Source organism: Hyalella azteca, unplaced genomic scaffold (assembly GCF_000764305.2).
Source record: "Hyalella azteca isolate HAZT.00-mixed unplaced genomic scaffold, Hazt_2.0.2 contig14467, whole genome shotgun sequence".
NCBI lineage: Eukaryota > Metazoa > Arthropoda > Malacostraca > Amphipoda > Hyalellidae > Hyalella > Hyalella azteca.
Window position 1 is genome coordinate 120,581 of NW_025944349.1, and position 19,878 is coordinate 140,458.

Sequence of the window (19,878 nt, forward strand, 5' to 3'; positions counted from 1 at the left end):
GTTCGTCAAAGAGGTTGATCGTAAACCTTGCTGCCTGATGAAATTACAATTTAGCTGAAGAGGCCCTCGAGCGTGTGCATTCCATCACAGAAATAGCCTCCGCTAATCAGTATGCATAGTGAGCTGTTAAAAAGCTACAGTAGCTCGTTCAAGATATCATTCAACCTTTTCTCGGACATTAAAACGGAGAAAGCGAGTATTTACGAAGAGTCATTTGGAGCAGTGTGATATGAGAAGGTTTCAATGACGGATTATAATGCCGAGTTAATAAACGGTCTACAAAAATGTCAAGATTTCCATACATGCGAGTGTATGGAAATGAAATGAATTCTAGGTAATGCATATCTAAAGTGTTGTCTGCAAAGGTTCTGTTAGAGCATTGCAGTGATACATAATTCAGAGAAATATTTAGCCATGGTATTCATACTCTACAGACTTGCATGCTGTTGCGAGAGAGCTTCAGCATACATTGGCTATCCGTCCATTATGTTCGCGGTAGTGAAAATGAATCAAAACCTGATCCCACCAGAGCTGCAATTTGCAAGATTATAATGTGTAGCTAAAAAACAAGTCCATTATGTAGCCCACCAACAAAAAATAACCATACTACAAGTGATTTCACAAGCCAAACAACACAAATAACCCATTGCTAAACAAATAAATTGCTCATGCTTGTCCGTTCTGGTGTCTCCCGTGTATCCTCTTACAGTTTATTAAGGTTCGCAACATGCCCGTCGAGACCGGTGTGTCGACGACTGACGAAGTCAACATCAGCGCATCCGCTGGTCATCACAGTCGAAGCTTGATGAGGTTTGGGCTGCCGGCGTCCAATTTAAAAATACAGTGTTAGTTACTGTTGCATTCGACCAATGGTCGGGGTAAACTAGACACCTTTCCTTCGTATTCAAATGAGGACCAGGTACGCAGTTAGACACAAAATACTAACCCCACTTCCACCTGAAATAACCAACAAAAGCACAGGAAAATAAATTGAAAGTTCACCCTAAAATCACAGTAACAACAGAGCAAATCAATCGGACAATATGCCAGCATTAATCCAAGGATCACGAATTATATAAACTGAAAGAATTAGTATCCCAGCCATTGGTGATAAGCTAGTTCAAGCCTAATAATATCACAGCAATTTTTATAACAGCATCAATAAAAAGACGACATTCTAAACTATCAGACAATACGCTTACCCGCCACTCAGAAAGAAATCGTGAGAGGTACGACGGTTGTAACTACTTAATCGACATGAAAAATAGGCAGTTGAGGTAATAAAATTAATGACATTTCAACTAAATTCACGATACGGATTCTTGGCCGACGCAACAGCTGATCAATTAAAAACGGGAGTCAACGAAGCTCACTCTACACGTTGCCAGCGTGAACCTGGTAATCAAATGACGAACAAATAGCGCAGCTACAATACGGCTTTAATTTCATTCAAGAATATTTATTTGCAGACGCAAATTTATTGTGAATATATTGACATTATGGTGCTGCAAAAGACAATTATTAATTTAGATCATCTTTCGTCATTCACTTTGCACTAAAAATTACTTGAAATCATTCATTAACTAAATGCGGTCATTTAACGAGCAAGCCCCGGTAGTAACAACATTCTTGCTTTTCAGTTGTGGTCATGACTTCTTTTTATCGTATTTTTGTGCGTGTCCTTGTATGATAGCACATGTCGAGCTACAAGGAACTAATAAATCTTATGGGTGCCGTAGATCACGATTGATTTGTGGTTCCGTGGGGGGATTGAAACACGGTAGCTTTGTGGCTTCTTTAGCAGCATTGATACGTATTCCATCCTTGTGTGTAGCACAATAGTCTAGCTCCATTGAGAATATCCAGGAAAAACTTTAATATTTACCTATCTATTATGAGAATATATTTTAATAATATAGAATATCGAATAGCTAGCACCTATGAATTAAAATTTTCATTGTATCTCGAACGAAATAGGACACAACTGCAGTTAAGCATTCTACGCGGATTTCTTTCAGTTCAACTGTTCCACCTACCCTCGAAAGCTCGATAATCTATGACTTCCATGCGCTTTGCTACTGTAAAATATCCTTATTGAACACGACGATATTACAAGAACTCCTTCACAAGTCCGTTTCCTAGAGCTCCCGCAGGCACATCGGAGCGGAATTTATACGGAATTTAATGGGAGTTTCTCTAACTTTGACGTCATCGAGGGACGATAATTTACAGCGGCTGTATAACCCGGACGTTATTCGTAGTATATGAGACGACTGGACACCGCAAGCGCGGGTATTAAGTTAACAAAAGCTCATAAAAGCGTTTGCGGAAGACTGAAAATTTGTATGGAGACTCTAAATCAATAAAAATCGGCATCAAATAATAACTTTGGGAAGGCCTTCGTATATCTGTGGTGTTTGAAGCAAATTCAATAACTCTTTTTAGCGCATTTTCTCATTTGTGAAAAAATGGCGCTATTGTGCTCGTTATGTCCGTCCGTGACGTCCGTGTGTGACTTCACGTCACGGCCGGACGAGAAAATGCGCTCTCTGTCGCTTACTGCAGTGAATACTGAGTTTATTTTTTTTTTAAAGACAGTGGAAATTATTCATAACGAACGAGTTAATTTGAATGTGAAAATAAAAATTTTCAGAACATCAGTGGTTTTCAAATTCCGGTACACACAAAATTGCAGTTTAGATTGCTTAATATCTCCTGTTCTAACACCTACTTAAGAAGTCTTTCGAGAAATGCCTCACTTTTGTATGAAAGTTCTCAAACTACAGCAGAACAGCCGAATGCTTCATCACAAAAAGTGCTAACAAAAGTCGGTGTCTATAGAAGTGCGTGTTTGCAGGGCAAATAAAATGCTTGCAAGGCCTCGGTAATGAGCCCATTTGCATCACAATCGTCCAGTAATTCCAGATAATCACAGGTTGAATGCACCATCAAAAGTGGATCGAGCCAGATTGTGTCCCTTTGTACGACGATGTCCTCAACCTTTTTCTGGAAGCCGCAACGGTAGCAAGACGGCATGAAGCATTCGGCGCACTTCAGTGCTTTCCGCTCCAGCACGCTTCACTACAAATATTCTTCAAAAAGAAACGTTCATGCAAAATATTTCAAAGAAACTTTACATTCAGTGCTTCAACCCCACTACGAAATACTCTCATTGAAAGTTATAGTACAAAAATATTAAATATTCAACATCTGTCATATATATTTTTTTCTTAGAGTACATATGAGGCTAAAATGGTTTGAAAATGGAAAATATGTTGCATAATTGCTCTAAGGTGTTGAGCACGAATTGAATCAGCAAATAATGCAGTAAAAAAATAATAACAAAAATTTCGATGTAATCAATCATGTGCATGCAGATGGATGCGTGTGAGAGTGTACGCAAATTTAGTGTCTAATTTATAGGCTTTATCTCTATCCACAAAAATCACTCATATATGCAATCTATATAATTTTCTATCCATAGTATGCAACAAAATTATTGCTGGATTCTAGCCAGTATTTAAGACTGCCTGAATAAGAGACGGAAATTAAGACTCCAACCACAGAACAATTCTTGGCAAATTTTCTGCTCTTCATTAAAAAAATGCACAAGTCATCATATCACAGGAGGGCTGTTTTTTAAAAATCGATTACTCTAATTAAAAAAAACGTGTACATTGTGAGCTGGTAATATGAAACTTATTAAACTGACAAAGGATTAAAGTTTTGTGGGTCAGTAGCTCCTCACCAATACATCTACGCTCATACCTTTTTATCAGTTAGAAAAATCTGCTCAATTTCGTTCTCATATTACCTATAAAACAATCTACATTGTGAGTTCATAACCAATCTATGTTAATAATTCTTAATAACTGCTATCATTCGAATTTGATTCTTAAACCATCAAGAGCTCCAAAAATGAAAGTGAATAACTTACTATTATTACTTACCGTATATAATTAATGATAATTGTAATAGATAATATTTATAATTAATAATAATTAAAATAATAATTAATTATTAATTTCCTACGAATTTATTCTGAAATATTGACTGCAGAGAGAAAATTACCGGGAGCGTTAAACCTCAAATTTAATTTAACAAACTATATTCACCCCTTAATCATTGAGGTTAGAGATGAATATGTAAAAGAAACTGTAGATGATTGGTAAATATCTCCTAAAATAAGTGAAAACGTTATTTCTATCAGAATAAAAGCAAAATTCCCGAGTTTCGAGCGGAAGTTAGGCAAAGATTCCTCTCCCTGCCATGGCATTTTTACTAGAAAAACCTTGGCATAAAGATTCACCAAGTCCGGAGCTCGAGAAGCTGCAGGAGTGTACGATACATAAATACCTTCGAAGTAGCACGTGCTACTCCCTTTAAAAATTCCTTAGTATCTTGGAAAAATCGTCTACAGCGTAGGAGTCACTAAATTTAACTGCAAATTTCCAGGCTGCGGTTCGATGCAAGTTTAATATATTTCTACTCTATTCGAAATGTTTATTAATTGTGGTGTATGTCTTGCAATAACATATGTACCTCTACATGCTTTTTTTTCTATGTGATGATGGAAAATATTTAAAAACACAAATAGATATCACTTAAAAGATTCAAATATGTGTTATTTCTTATGCAAATAGCGTTTGTATCAATGTATAATTATAACCTATGATATCTCAAATAAAACCAAAGTTTGTAACCACAATAATTTTTTCTATCTAGCACTTGACCAATTATTTTCTTTTAATACCCCTTCCTACACACTTATAATTAAGTCGCCAGTCAGAACGTCACCTCAGACCTCTAGCCTGTTGCCTAGTATAAAGTACGATAGCCTCACGTCTTCGCAAGTGACCCATTGTCAGCCATCGCAGTCTCAAGCTAATATAACTTTTTATCCAACATGAACCATTATAGTTTTTAGCGGCTGCATACCAGCTCACTCAGGCATAGTCGCTGCGTACCACTTCAGTCTTACACAGTCTCTGCGCACCAGTTCAGTCTTGTACAGTTGCTGTGTACCAGTTCGGTCTTGTACAGTCGCTGCGTGCCAGTTCAGTTTTACATAGCCGCTGTTAACCACTTCAGTTCTTTACAGCCGCTGTGAACCACTTCAGTCCTGCAAAGCCGCTGTGAACCAGCTCAGTCTTGCATAGTCGCTGTGTACCAGTTCATTCTTCCACAGTCGCCGCGTACCAGTTCAGTCTTACACAGTCGCTGCGTAACAGTTCAGAGTCAAGTGGTACACACATGACTCAGTCGCTGTGTAGAATTTCACTCTTGCACAGCGTCAGCTACCCACTGTACCCATACAAGGAAACCGCAAAAATTTGACCTGGAGAACCACTGGCATCTCCAGCAAACGATGTCTGGCAGAGCCGATGCTGTTCAGATTCAGAATTGAGATTGCGACCTCGAGAGGGAAAACACGAAAGCAATCTCCTTTGGAAAAATGGAAATTTGGTAACATCAGGTTTGCTGCTTCAGGTAATCACGACAATATGAAATTGTTCCGGCGGAACAGAAAGTAAGTTAGATTTTAGCGGTATTTACACCGAATGATGCTACAACATCCTGGATATACCTTGGCGAACCTACACAGCACTACAGTCTTTGGTGTAGATTGAAATGGTAGCGGGATGATGGCCTATTTCAACCAAAGAACATTACCGTTATCGTGGAATTCGTTATTTATTTTTAATCAGAGCGAGAAAATTCCATCAAACCTATGTATAAAAACTTGAGAAGCGAAGTACATTATAAAACCGAACTCAGCTCAATGAGTCGTATAATATTTGTTGTTCTTCACTTTAATGCGATAAGTTAAAAAAAATGTTTTATAAAATTATAAAAAAGTAAATACAATTCATTTGAGATTTGGCACAATTTAAATTTTCGATGAAAAATACAGAAAGAGAATAAATGGAGATCAAATTTATTTCAGCATGTCGTCTATTTATATAAGATAAATATTTGACTGCGCTCCTTCACAAGCTGATACTATTTTGAGTTCGTTATTTTGCAGCAATATTTCTAAGCTCATGCTAATGTAAAATTAGAAATGCTATTGTCGTTACTTTCTCCATTTCAAACCCACGCGAATGTAATTATGTATAGAAGATACAGCTCTCATTTCTGCAAGCAGTGCGCTGAAGTCGCTCATAACTTCGTACATAACAATAAAGTATTTCAAGTTAAGACGGTGAGCCAACTCAAATTAAAGCTCTGTTTTAAAATGAAGAAAAAAGAATCATACAGCTGCAAGTAACACAAACTGGGTTGCTCTTAGTCGGGGTTTCAGCTGTCACGATGGGCAGATTTATTGCGTCAGTCTCGACCAATTGCTGGCCGGACAAGCCAAGAAATGCGCGCTCTGCCTTTAAGGTCCCAACTGCAACAGGCGGCGGTAGGGATTACATGTGAGTGCCTGGTTTGGACACAACTTGGATTTCTCTGGAGACCAGCCGCAGCGAAGTTTTCCCATCTAAGAAGACGTGCAGGTCATTTTTAATGTGCAAGTCAGTGTATATAGTTGCCTCCATTCCAGGAATTCTCAGGCGCCCATAGAACGTTCCGGTACATCAGGCATTTTAATTCATTAAGTGACACGACGAGATAATTTTCTCGTTGATCTTGTGTTCATTTGTCGTTGACAACAAACATGCCCGTCTACCGTGGACGGCGCTGGAGGAGAAACCAGAAAAATGATCCCTGCTCGTTTTTGTGACTCACGCGCAAGAAACTAATGTCAAGCAGAGGAAAAATGAGCTAAATTCTGAGCTGCCATAAAGATTACTTCATCTGCTCTGCCTTTGTGGACAATGAAAGTATGCATGATGTGACAGCAAAAACATGCATGCATTTTCCTCGTATACAGAAGATATTGCATGGTGAGCATGCACTTATATTTCCAACAACTAGGAACAGTTTTCAAGAGAGTATATATTATTGCAATACTATTTGAAAGGCTTCTAATTATTATTACTATCATTATGACGTTTTACAGGAACCGTTTAGTGCACATTTGGCAATTTTAGGCAATTTATAACCAGTAAATTAAATTGTTTGACCTTTTCGATAATATTGGCGGCCAGCGATTTCCTATTCGTTATAAAGAATTTTTTATTTTTTATTATTCGTCATTCATCCATTTATGTTAACAATAACATGCACACTAGCTTTTGAATTCGAATTCTGAATGTATTTCCGCAACGCAGTTTTGAATTTCCTGCAGTCAGCCTGAGTTTTGGTGCTTTCAGCCCAGTTGTAGTGCTGTCAGTCGCAGCAGAAGAGCCGTCAGATAAAACCCTGCTTACTGACGTTTTCTCAAGCCATGCTCAATAAGATCCTTGCTTACTGTTCATTGTAACCGCACACAAGTCTTTGCATTTTTATATTTCAGTACTTTTTTCTGCAGACTGCATGTTCCATGGAGTACTAGCCAATTTTATTTATATAATTAATAACATACAAACTCAGTTGATTAAAAAAAATGTATCATTGGAACAACATATTCATTTGGGAACGACAGCCGAGAAAATCGAAAGCTGACTCCTTCCGCAATTGCACATCTGAAACAATATCATAATAGAATTAATTCAAAGTTAAATTTGTGTTGGTTGCCAAATTTGCTAAAATTATGAAGCGTCGTTTTCCTAAGTTCTGAAATACCAAACATGTTGATTCGAAACCATTCAATCACCTTCATGAAGATGTGGCCGCAGGTTGCAGTTATTATTATCTATTTCTTCTCATAGATGCACTGGATACTGGTCCATGCAGCCCCTTGCCTTAATAGGGTCTAGTTTGTGTCCACTAGTTTTGTAACATCTGAAATGCAGGTTGCGGTTCAGATGTTACATTCAGATGTTGCAGGTTGATTTTCTGTCTGCCACCTTAATCTGTCAACTTCTGCAGGTGCGGACAATAAATAACCAAGTGCAATCTTGAAGAAGGTTTCATTAATCACCCGTAATTGCCCAAAAAAAGAGTCCTTGATATTTTATGGTACTGATAAAAAGTATATTTCTTCGTGGTTGATCTCACGTGCCGACTACACTCAGACGAAGCTTGTCTATGTGATGAAATTGAATTTCAGCTCATGACTTCATTTAACATCAAGTTCAGAATTGCCTACAAACTCTTCAAAAACAAACTCATTTAGAGTCCTGGAAACTTTTCGAAAGGCCTGCAAACTAAAAAATTCTACAAGAAATTAGGTTACGGCAACGAGCTAAGAACCGAAAAAGTTGGCTACTCGAGATTTTTGCTATTGCAAACACACTTTTTGTTCCTTTGACGAACAAAATGGATTCATTCCCAATTCTTCTCCATAATTAACTGCCGAAGGAATGCTTATCAAGGAAAAACTCAAATTAACATAGACTAATAAAGTACAACCCTTGGAATAAAGTCACTGAGCCAAGAAAATGTCTCCATTTTTTCCCATCGCCCGCTTCGTTATTCAAATATGTTTAAGAGTCAAATGACAGCGTCGATGGAAAATCCAATAGAAATACCTTTCAAAAAATCCCGTGCTTAAAGTTATGCATTGTTTATTAATGGAGAAGTGCATTCCTCACACGGTAAAATCTAATTTGTTTTGAAAGTTTTGTTATTATTTTCAAAGAATAAAGCGCCAGAAATAATATAATACTAGTCAGGATTTCATCGCTTTCGTGACGTAAATGTGTAATTTCAGTTTAATATTTTATCGTTGCAGCCACAGAATGGAATGGTTAATTTTTTTCTTTTTTTCATTTTGTTGGTACTTTCTCCTGAAGAAGTATCAATATACCGCCATCCCATAAACAAATTGATTAAAATCGTTGCACATTAAAATTCTTTGATAAATTTTTTGATGTGAAAACTGTTGTAGACCAAAATTAATTCGTGAATACACAACTTTGTCATTAAGTTGCAATGGCTGGATGTTCACTTCCAAGATTTACATGCGATCAGCTCAGGTTACATCATCATACAAATAGCCTAAATTCAGACAGGAAATTAATGTATGAATTAGTAATTGGGTTATTTATGCTGCATTCAAACAGTACTATTAATCTGCGCATTACAGCCTTAAAGTATCAATGATGTTAGACTTTATTAAAATCATTATTACTAAGCTTAATACGAGATAATAGCGAGTCACGGTTAATCGTTTTCTTAATAAATCACCCTGGAAGCGATTTTGTTTTGAATACAAGTCTACGACACGAGTAGAATGTGAAAGAAAATCATCCGTCCAAATGAACTTCGTGTGTTAATTAGTACGGTGAACACAGTCGAATGCCGTAGTATGGAAGAGGAATATAATTATTAAATAAGAAATTTGGCCCAAGGCTTAGCTAATAGACGCCTTAGCTTATAGGCTTAGCTAATATGCTTAGCTAATAGACGCCCTTAGCTAATAGACGCCAAGGCTTAGCTAATCAACGCCTTCAAAAACAGACTAGACGAAGCTATGCAGGAGCATATGTTCAGTCTTAAAATGCCTAGCAAATTACGGACCAGGCAATAAGTCCAGCAGCTATCTCAAACAATCGTCAGTTATGGAAAGATCGGGTTCCAAAGGCCGGATCCCTTGCGGAATCAAGTCACGGAAAATTCAAGAATCGGCAACAGGCCATGGGCCTATTTCTTCAGAGCCGACACTTCTATTCTATTCTATGTGGAAAACGTTTCCGATAAATTGCAGCACTCTATCGACTAAAACAAGGGTTGAGTCACTCCAGTGAAACATCAAATAAGGGAAATATTCAATATAGAAGAAATCATTTTCATAAATGCTAACTGCAAATCAGAGCTATATTTTTTGTCATTTCAGATAATTGCGATATGAGTAAATCAGAGAACTAAAATAGTAGTTGAGAAATCCAGCACTTGTTGAGAGTTAAGAATGATATGGTTACCCACCATACCATTTTCTGGAATCAATACTGAGAAAATTAAGTCTTCAGGTATGACCTCATCAATCTAGGGGACGAAAAAACTACTCCACTCAAAGAAATTCGTGTAATTCAAATTTGAATGTTTTCCACCCATTTGTAAATAATACATTAGCGTGAGCGATAAAATATCCGTCAGAATTGATATTGTATTCTCACTGTTTTACGATTGAAGCTACCGATAAAATAAAAAAAATGTTATAAAATAAAAATTGCCTGTACAGTAGAGATTTTTTTGGATGAATAATTTACTGGGGACAAGAAGTTTCAGCTCCGGCGTCACTATTCACTTACAGAGAAAATGTCTAAACATTTACATTGACAATAAAATGTTATTCCAGATGTTTGTTTGATACGCACCGAGGTCCGTTTATTTTCTTCAGTTGTGATGAAGAACGATTTGGATAGTAAAATGTCAAAGTTCAGATTATGTAACGTACAAATAGTAAAATTGAGAAATGACAATACAGAAGGCTGACGAATGTCACATTCTACGTGTATAGTGATTACGGTACCACTTCCTGAACAGCGTTTTGTTGAATAACAACTTAGTGCAAAAACCTAGGTTATACGGAAAAGAACCACTCGTATTAAAGCATCTTAGATTCTTGAAGATATTATAAACTGACTGTAGTCAACGATGTACAAACTGTAAAATTGTTTATAACGACTTTAAAACCTAAACGCACCGTTGAATACTTAAAACAGTGGGGGAATTCATTTACTCTCCGGCTACACTTACTGTGAATGATGAATTATTACGAAACGTTATACATTCGAGACCTGATATTCGTCCAAAATGTGTTGTACCGCTGCACCACAGTGGCTCTGAAATGAAATACAATGAATAGCGTGCTTTTATACTAGATATACACTCAAAAAAAATGTAACTCAGATACCCACTGCAGTGAGTGACAGAGAGCGCATTTTCTCGTCGACGAAAACTTGAGGTCACGGACAGACGGACAGACAGACAGGCAGACGGACGGACGGACATGGCGAGCACAATAGTGCATTTTTTCCATAACTGAGAAAATGCCCTAAAAACGAACAGGTCGTATTGTGACAAACATTTGCTCGTAGCTCTGATATGACATTTTTAAATAAATTTATGTCAATATGGCCCACACCAAGAATGGCTATTTGAATTAAAATGAATCACTATTTGCACAAAAATGCATCGTTAATTGTACAAAGTCTCACTCATTTCTTTGAGTGTGGAATTTATTACTTTATTTATTAGCGAATTAATTTATTAGCGAGATGACAGGAAAAGTTAAACCAAATAATTTGAATTTGTTCAGAATATTCCAGGCACTCGAGTTAAAGGCGAATCAGGCTATAATTAAAAATAATTATATTATTGATGGTTACGTCAAGCTCTGGTATTTTATACGACTCACTGAAATATCACAGCCCCGCGATGCTGAAGAGGGACCCACGTCATCGAAACTTGACGCTTATCCTCGGGACTTTTGTGCGACACTGAATTCTGCACGAACAAAAATTACCCTGAATTTTTTCTGTATGCGTACTTGAAATATGTAATTGAAGAGGAAACTGATAATTCTAATGAACAATTAGAACACCTAGCGAAAAGTCATTACGAAATGTGCAACGAATATCTTATTTGAATAAACTTTAACAAGTAATATGATAGAGGCTATCGGAAGTGCATAACCCGTATTTAATCCGTATACTTACACCCTCTTCGTCACAGCGCAGAATTTGTCCATCGCCTTGCACGCTCAAGAACTTGCCGACCCTCTGGTCGTCTTTGTCGCGGGCCTGCAGGAAGAAGCCGCGAAAGGTTTCCGCCTCGGAAGTAAGCGTCACTACCGAACAAGAGGCGCGTTTAAGAATTGTGGTGGAAAATTTATTGTCAGGCCTGCGAAATTGAAAGTATTGAAAATATATACCGTCTATATATACCGATATGCCGTCTTATTTGAAACATGTAATCATGAATAAAAAAACTAAATTTTAATGGGCCGCAGCGCTACGTGTGACGCTGCAGTAATCCTTCCTGTGTGCTGTCAAGTATGAAGTAAGTTCACTCACATAATCAAGGGTTATTGTAGCGGTTCAGGAGTAATTCTAATTATCAAGTATTTGTAGCAAGGCAGGGTGACCCAATGGTCAAATTTCAGAGTAACGCAACTGGTACAGCGAGTTGCGGGTTCAATCCCAACTTCCTGTGACAGCTGTGGTCAAATTGGACGAGGTGACTGGGTGGTCAAGAACCGGCGACAGACCTCTATGGCTGTCGCCGGTTCTTACAACGCTGACACTGTAGTATAATAAATAATATAAGTTCTGGGTTTGGTTACCTCTGATGGTGTTATTATCTTCCTTGCTGGCGTGGATGACGAACGGAGATCGGCTGCGCTGCGGTCCGAGGGTTAGGTGAAGAGGATACATGCTGTCGCATGCAAGACTTACGCTACCGCTGCTGAACCCTAAGCTTTCGCCCACAAAAAGAGTGACAGCTAGAAACACGCACGCAAGCAACGCGGCGTGTACACGGGGCATTTTTTCAATTATTAAGTATCCTTTAATTATCTACCCAAATTTAATCAAAGTCCCAGCCAATACAAATTTAATAGGTCAAAGAAAGCTTCCCAGGATCCACATTGACAACCTGACGTAAGTAATAGCTATTACCTGGAAATCATGCTATTTTATTTCAAGTCTTTTATATATTTCATTGTAACGTGTGTTCCTATGTGAATAAATAAATAAGTCAAAAATCAAAATAAATATTGCAGATCAGCAAATGTGCGCACAGAAAAGAGTTACTTCAGACAGCGCTACTGTTGAGTGCACCGTCTGCATCCACACTGAAGGCTGGAACCCGGCTGTCAGCTCTCCATCCAGTTTGTTCGTTAAACAATAGAGTAAAAAATACCCTAATATATACGCAGTGCTTGGGAAACAAACCTGGCCAGATACACAACTAGAATGGAACTGTAAATCAAGTGACTTTCTACCCCGGATAAGGTTAGAGGCAGAAAGAGAAATCGTTCTAATGTCTTAAGACGAGGTGTAGAAAGTAAGAGTATCGAAGTGATGTGAATACAAATTATTGGACAATATTCTGCTTGAAGCATCCTAATGAGCCTTAACGAGATTATTCAGTTTATCGACTCGTTAACTGGCTTGTGTCGGGAAACAGACAAAAAAAAAATTATATAAAAATAATAATTGTAACAATTATTTCTTGCAGCAACATATGAATGTACTTGAGTGTTCAGGTATCAAATAATAAAAATTTATATTTTTAATATTGATTGTTCGTCATTCTCGGCTTGCATTTATAATCGAATAAATCTGCCTCTTAGGTATAGAAGTAAATAGAATATCCGACATTTATTTATCAGGTTGAGTGCGGCACGCCCAACGGCCAAAAACGGCCAAATCTGCGGACAAAAAAGGCATATAATTCAATATTTACGAATAAATTTGTAGGTTCCGGTGCAAAAATAAATTCTCATTTTTTTCGCACTCCTTGAGATTTAATAAAAAAGTACCGACATCATAAATTTTTGTGAGACAACGCAATTAAAAAAACACTGAATCGTGGACTTAATCCGGAAAAAAAAGACCCTACAACCCACCGGCGAGTCTTGCCGAACTCGAGGTGTTAATAAAAGTGAAATGAAACGCTAAAAATTTTAAAACCCCTCTTAGTCCAGGTTTTAATTTTTCTCATCCATTTAAAAACTTTGAATATTAAATCAACCATCAGTGTAACCATTGGAATGTTTAAGTAATCGGTACCAAATCTCCACGTCGCTTGTCAAAGGTTAAACGCTTACCCCGCCGCCTCGTGCAGATCTCACCACTGCACTGCAATGAGGCCGCGGACTTGAAAGAAAACTCGTTGACCTGATGACATCCTGCGCAGTTCAAAGTGAAAGCAGGGACAATTTCCTGTGAATTTCTTCGGTCAGTTTGCCTTAATTGCTTGGCAGCGTTTACTGGAATTGGTTTGCTGGCGTCCTACTAGACGAGTCAGTCGAAGAATTTACTTTTCTTCGGGATCTCTGTCGGCTACGGTCAACGATTTTTCATTTAAGTAAACATTTCATCAAAATTTGGTTTAGTGAATTCTAAATTTTCCGTAGAATTATTTCTACCCAACAGAGTATGTATGACAATTGTCTGACTTTTGCCATAATACAGATTTTATTTTAGAAATCATGCGACGTTGTACAGTTATGATCAATTTATCATTATAGGTGCAATTTTCATTGTACATATATATACATTTCATTTTATAAAAAAATTTGAAAAAATCCCTGAAATTTGTAGAATTTTCTAAAAACTCTAGCTATTAGAAGAAAAGGTTTCAGGAACTCGTACTGCTAAACCTTAAATAAGTGGAGGAATACCTCATCACATTCGAGGATTCATAAACAACACACAGAAAACTTCATGCCACATCTCTATTTGTCACGTGGTTCACTCACCTAATTGGGAGGCAGGTAGGAGCAAGCCATGCAGCTTTCTCACTGCTAATGTTGCACCTAAATTGCATGGGCTCTTTCATATTTAATCCCGGCTCACTTAGAGAGCCCGACCTTGTCTGACTCTTTATTTATCACCAGTCCAGTTCTATAACGACTTACCTGTGTACAGCAAATAGGAAATAATAGCATGTTAACTACACTAGTACAGATAACGACACTCCCGTCCCAAGTCATTGAGTGCTTACTACTGGAAATATAAACATGATATGATATTTTATTACCCATTTTATTCTGCAAGAAGTAAATCTTTGGTTGCAGAAAATCAATATGCAAAGCAGTGTTAACAAGAATATTGGCATCAAAGAAGTTGATTTGCAATTACTTGATTTAAAAAAATTACTTTTTATTTCACGCTAATTTAATGTAAGAAGTTTTTCTGGTATGAACCAACTGCGTACCGCCTTATTTTCATTCCATCTCTATAAACAAATTTATTTGCGGAAGTGACGACAACTTATTTCTCCAGAATTTGTTTCCCTGCGACGGTCATTAATAAATAAATTACAACTTGTCGCGACGGAGATTGCACGAGGTTATTATGATTAAAAAATGAAGGAAAATAACTAATTTAACCACTAACAAAGTAATTGTTATCCTGAGGTTTAATGTAGCGATTATATAATATGGATACATGTATAGCTAGCTACACAGCTAATATAATGCATTTAAATGAGATGCAACGGTATCAACATGGTACAATGAGGTAGATTTTGCAACTTCATCGTCATAACATTGATTACGAAACATGAAAGAAATAAACGTGTGAAATATTTTGGAACACTACTTCACATTGTGAATAAGCTTAGGTAATTTAAGATATGTGACTTGATGTCGTTAATGTTGCAAAGCAGACTTCACTTGATACAGAAGCTTCATTTAATAGTTTTTTCTTTAAAAACCATTTGAATTAGGTCTTCACTGGAAGTATCTGCACGGAGCCTCATTTCATGGAAATTTTACTTGGTATGTCGAAGAGATGCAGTCCACATAAAATGATGTAGCAAATAGAGCCGGGCTGTATCTGGAGGAGGTTCAGATAGAATAATCGATGCAAGTCTCAGCGTTGACGGGAGATTGATGACCTCGAAAGGTATATGTTGAAACGTGGATGCTGCATTGAAGCACTCGAAAATTTGGAACTCTCCTTTCGACATCGCGTCACCTGTATTTTGCAAAGTTAACTTCTGATCAGTCGCTCTATTCTCTTCTTAATAGGTCATCATTATATAATTGTCAGAGAATTGGTGGATTAAAATTTATTTTAAAAAATGAATGCATATGCCTTCGCACGCTTACAACGAAGGACGAAGTGAATCGATTAATTTCAATGCTCGGTGTCAATGCAATATATATGTGTCTATACCCATTCTTCCAAATAAGTCATGACAATTATAGTTCCAATTTTGAATCACTATGTGCCGTTAGTTGCGTGAAAACTAATCCAAATTAATCTATTAAAATCATTGGGTGACTTTTTACAACGAGATGCACATATTTCCCTGCAGCCTTAATTTTCGTTTTTTTAATCAGCAAACGACTCGAATCAGCAATTTGCGCTCTCGAATAATATTTTTGACGCACGTCTTCTTCTAAAATATCCCAACCTCATTATTCTTACATGTGAGAAGAACCTAAAATGCTTCCTCAGGCCTTGGCTTGTGATAAACAAACTGTGATATCTGTAGTCATTTTCGGCAGCTGCCCAAGACAGCGAGCAAAAATTCTAGGAGCCAACCTTTAACATCAAAAGAGCAGAATCGCTTTTCTTGGACAAGAAGAATACAAGGCTGGCGATTTAGTGAACAACAGTGCCAAAATTGTTTGATCTGCCTCTTTTAAAATCTGTTACGACGAACATCGATACATTCCAACCACTGTAGTCCTAAATTATAGGTAAATTATAGGAGCCACCACGAAGCTGAGTTACAGTAACATGCCATCATCATAGCCCCCACAAATCAAGCAGTAGCGCACTTAATGCAGGTTAATATAACTAATTGCACAACATTAAATATGAACAGCGTCATAAATTCAGCAAAAGGGTGGAAGTCAGCACCTCGTTGAGACTTGACGAAGCTGTGGTGCAGGGAAGATTATTGTGATCACTCTGTCTGAGTGGCTGACCGATTAAATATTGTAAAACCACAATCTAAGGAACAATTTCAAACGTAAAAAAAATGAGAAACTTTAACAAAATTTCTTCCGAAGCATCAATTGCGAATGATGCTTATTTACTTGGAAGGCTAGTTCAATACACATTTATGTCGAATTAAAAATAATAAAAACTGCTAAATAAGTAAATGAACAGCATTTTAATGTAGTGATTCTGTGTGTTGAAGCCTCTCAAAGGAAAAGTCCTAGAAGCGAAAACAAACTTCGAAACAAATCTCTAAAATGTAAATTAGATTTTCCACAGCCCTGACACAGTCTAACACATTATTACAGCATTAAATGTGCAATGTGCATGCCTGTTTACTTCCACGAATCACTGCAAAATTTATTCAAATTTGAAACTCTGACATATCACGGCTTCTATTCTCTCAGATAAGCAGGAGTTTAAATTCAGCAAAAATTTTCTAGCAGTAAACACCAATTATACCTTAACATTAGGGTTGCTATTTCTGACGATTCAAATTGCATGGCAACAGGTTGTATTTTTCAGGAATAGATGTTAGAAAATAATTATAAATTAAAATTACCGTCTGTATGTGTAAATAACCCTGTAATTCTCAAGATTTTCCTTGAAATTAATTCACTAACAATCTATCATCCAACCTACGAATTATTCAGGAATAATGAGAGCTCAGGTGAGCTATAGAAATATCACCTCAATTACTATAATTGTCTGACAATAAGTCTCACGTAACAGAAGCACTCGTATGATTTGCTGAGCGGGTCCTAAATTACGCTCGCAAATTACGATGCGCCAAGAATGTTCTCAAAAATATGAGACAACGCGGCTGAATATTCATACAAAGAGACGGGCGAGATTCGATTGCAAGAGATTCCTCGCCAAATTTGAAGGGTGCCGTTAAATTGGAATATCCTCTTATTTCAATGATGAGATTTCAGAAACGTTGAATGTTAGATGATGCATGTCCAAAGTAAATTGTTAAATTCCGCATAATGAAACATTTATCTGAATTGACACATTTTGGTACGTTCCAAAAATCAATTATTATCACCGGCAGAAACGTTTGCCTAAATTTTTTTCTTTAAATAAACTTGCATGCCTTAAAATATCAACACCATTTAGTACTAGTGCGCTCCGTTATTCACTAAGAACATCCTCTGGAAGCTCAATGTTTTATTCCGGCTATCAAACTCATTATTTCGAGCCCTTAGAGTCTGGTGAGCCCGATCTTGGCTGCTAAAGGTCGCCTCAGGAAACACTTTAAGGACTTTTAAGCTGGGCTGTTTGTGATACGATGAGCCCATAGCTGGCCACGAGCTATTGCATCGCCCAGTGTAACTGGCAGCAAGCGCCACTTAGAATTAATATGATGACCGCAGCTAGCTGCTCTCTATGCTAATGCTGCAGATGCAAGTATTGGTGAAGCGATCCACGTAGCTAATGCACCGAACACCGCAGCATTGTCTTGCCTCACTACCACTAGAGCTAAATATGTGATGTGTAGGCTCTGTCAACTTTCATGAACACGGGCGATATTCAGACTACTATTTATTGAGAACCTAATTGACCGAATGAAAATTCCATGATGTCAGTTATATATTAATATATTCTTGCATGTTCTTGAAAAGACATTGTCTATTCCATCATATATATTATTCTTCTCAAAATTTTAAACCTCCGAATGCAGCGAATTTTCTAAATTATTCCAGTGAGTATTGAATGAGTCAATAGGAAGTAAAATTCTTATATGATTTGAAAATTTGCGTAATTTCAGTTTTTGTTTCTTCAAGATCAGTATGCGTAAAGAGTAATTCAGCGCAAACTACTAGCAATTTTTATCCCATTATTGATGTAACTCAATTCCATCAATACATCAAGATTATACTTAATGCAGACACGATCTGAATTTTCCTCTTCATTAAATGTCATGCATAGTCGTTCATTTTGTTCTTTTTCATTTCTGTCTAATGAGCATACGCCTTGAGCACTAAATCATTCAAACCATATTCAATTAAAATGACGGCTGGTAATTTCAGTAAACCATTCAATTGCATGAAAATTCTTCAAGCTTGGCGCTAAGTGACATCTTGATATGATATAGCGGTGACAAAAGAAGACTCAGCGCGTATTGCTCGTCTCGACGACATCATTAAAATTCCTTCTCGCGATTAAATGAATTATTACGTCGCTACCTCCTTCTTGTAAATAGTGAATAACGCTGTCTCTATTACATGCAGAGCAATATTTATACCTCGGAAATGAATGGTCGATTTTTCAGATAAAATAGTAGAGAAAACGTTGGTAGAATTTGTGCATCTATTCGCATGAACTAATGCATGTTGGTCATATTATAAATAGATAATAACAATACGTTCCGGTACAGAACAAAGTGTGGTACTCGATACCTATATAAGAGAGTTGTTTGAAGATTTTTTATTAAATCATTTGCTGAGAAGACATTTACTTATAATAATCAATAATTTTCACGGTCAACAGTTAAACGACAGAGTAATTTGGTAAAATGTTGGCATGGTCACATAATGATTTCAGTATCGAGTCACACACAATCAAATCCATTCTCTTCTCATTTCCTCATGGTTTTCGTCACTACCTGTAATCTTCTTAATTTCTTTTGAAACTTAGGTCAAACTTTGTAGTGCTTCAGTGTAATCGACGGCTTAGGTGGATTACGTCAAGTGGAATCACTAACGTGAACTTTGGAGGAGTTTAATTAAGCCTCGCTGATTTTATATAGTTTTTTCAACTTTAATAATAGCTTACATGTCTATCATATTTCTAGGCTCTGATATAGTCTCATTATTGGAATAAACTTAAAATTTAGTTCATCAACAAATACATTAACTTCAAAACTCTGCCTTCAACAACTCTGAGTTTGATCTTGGGTATAATAATACATAATGTATCGCGCTAAAAATGAATAATTCTGCTCATATTTATTTAGAGGTAAATCTGAACATTCTTTTTCAGCCCGTATTTTGTTATCTATATATATATCAGGCATAACGCATTTACGCTCACATCCTTTGGAAGTCATTCTCACCATAGACTGGAACATGCCAGGCACGACGAAAAGGGAGCACACGTATCAATTCCAGGTATTCCAGACCAGCGCCTTCATGCATTCACCGAGCACATATTCCTTGCCTTGACTGATGGATTTAGCCTTCCGCCCTTTCCAGCTTAGAACGAGACCCACACTAGCCACAATCCTGCCATCTTTCTCTCTAATTTCTTCTATTAC

The 19,878-nt window shown here is 37.1% G+C and overlaps 1 protein-coding gene across 1 annotated transcript; it reads right to left on the bottom strand.

Annotated features, from left to right (window-relative positions):
- Positions 1 to 9,774: 9,774 nt before the first annotated feature.
- LOC108680187 (putative defense protein) lies at positions 9,775 to 12,671 on the bottom strand. The gene is made up of 4 exons (XM_018168960.2): positions 12,281 to 12,671; positions 11,655 to 11,785; positions 11,354 to 11,442; positions 9,775 to 10,778 (listed from the first exon to the last, which is right to left on the bottom strand). Exons 1-4 carry the CDS (start codon positions 12,480 to 12,482, stop codon positions 10,709 to 10,711), a joined length of 492 nt encoding a protein of 163 aa, XP_018024449.1. The 5' UTR covers positions 12,483 to 12,671; the 3' UTR covers positions 9,775 to 10,708.
- Between the last annotated feature and the right edge of the window lie 7,207 nt (positions 12,672 to 19,878).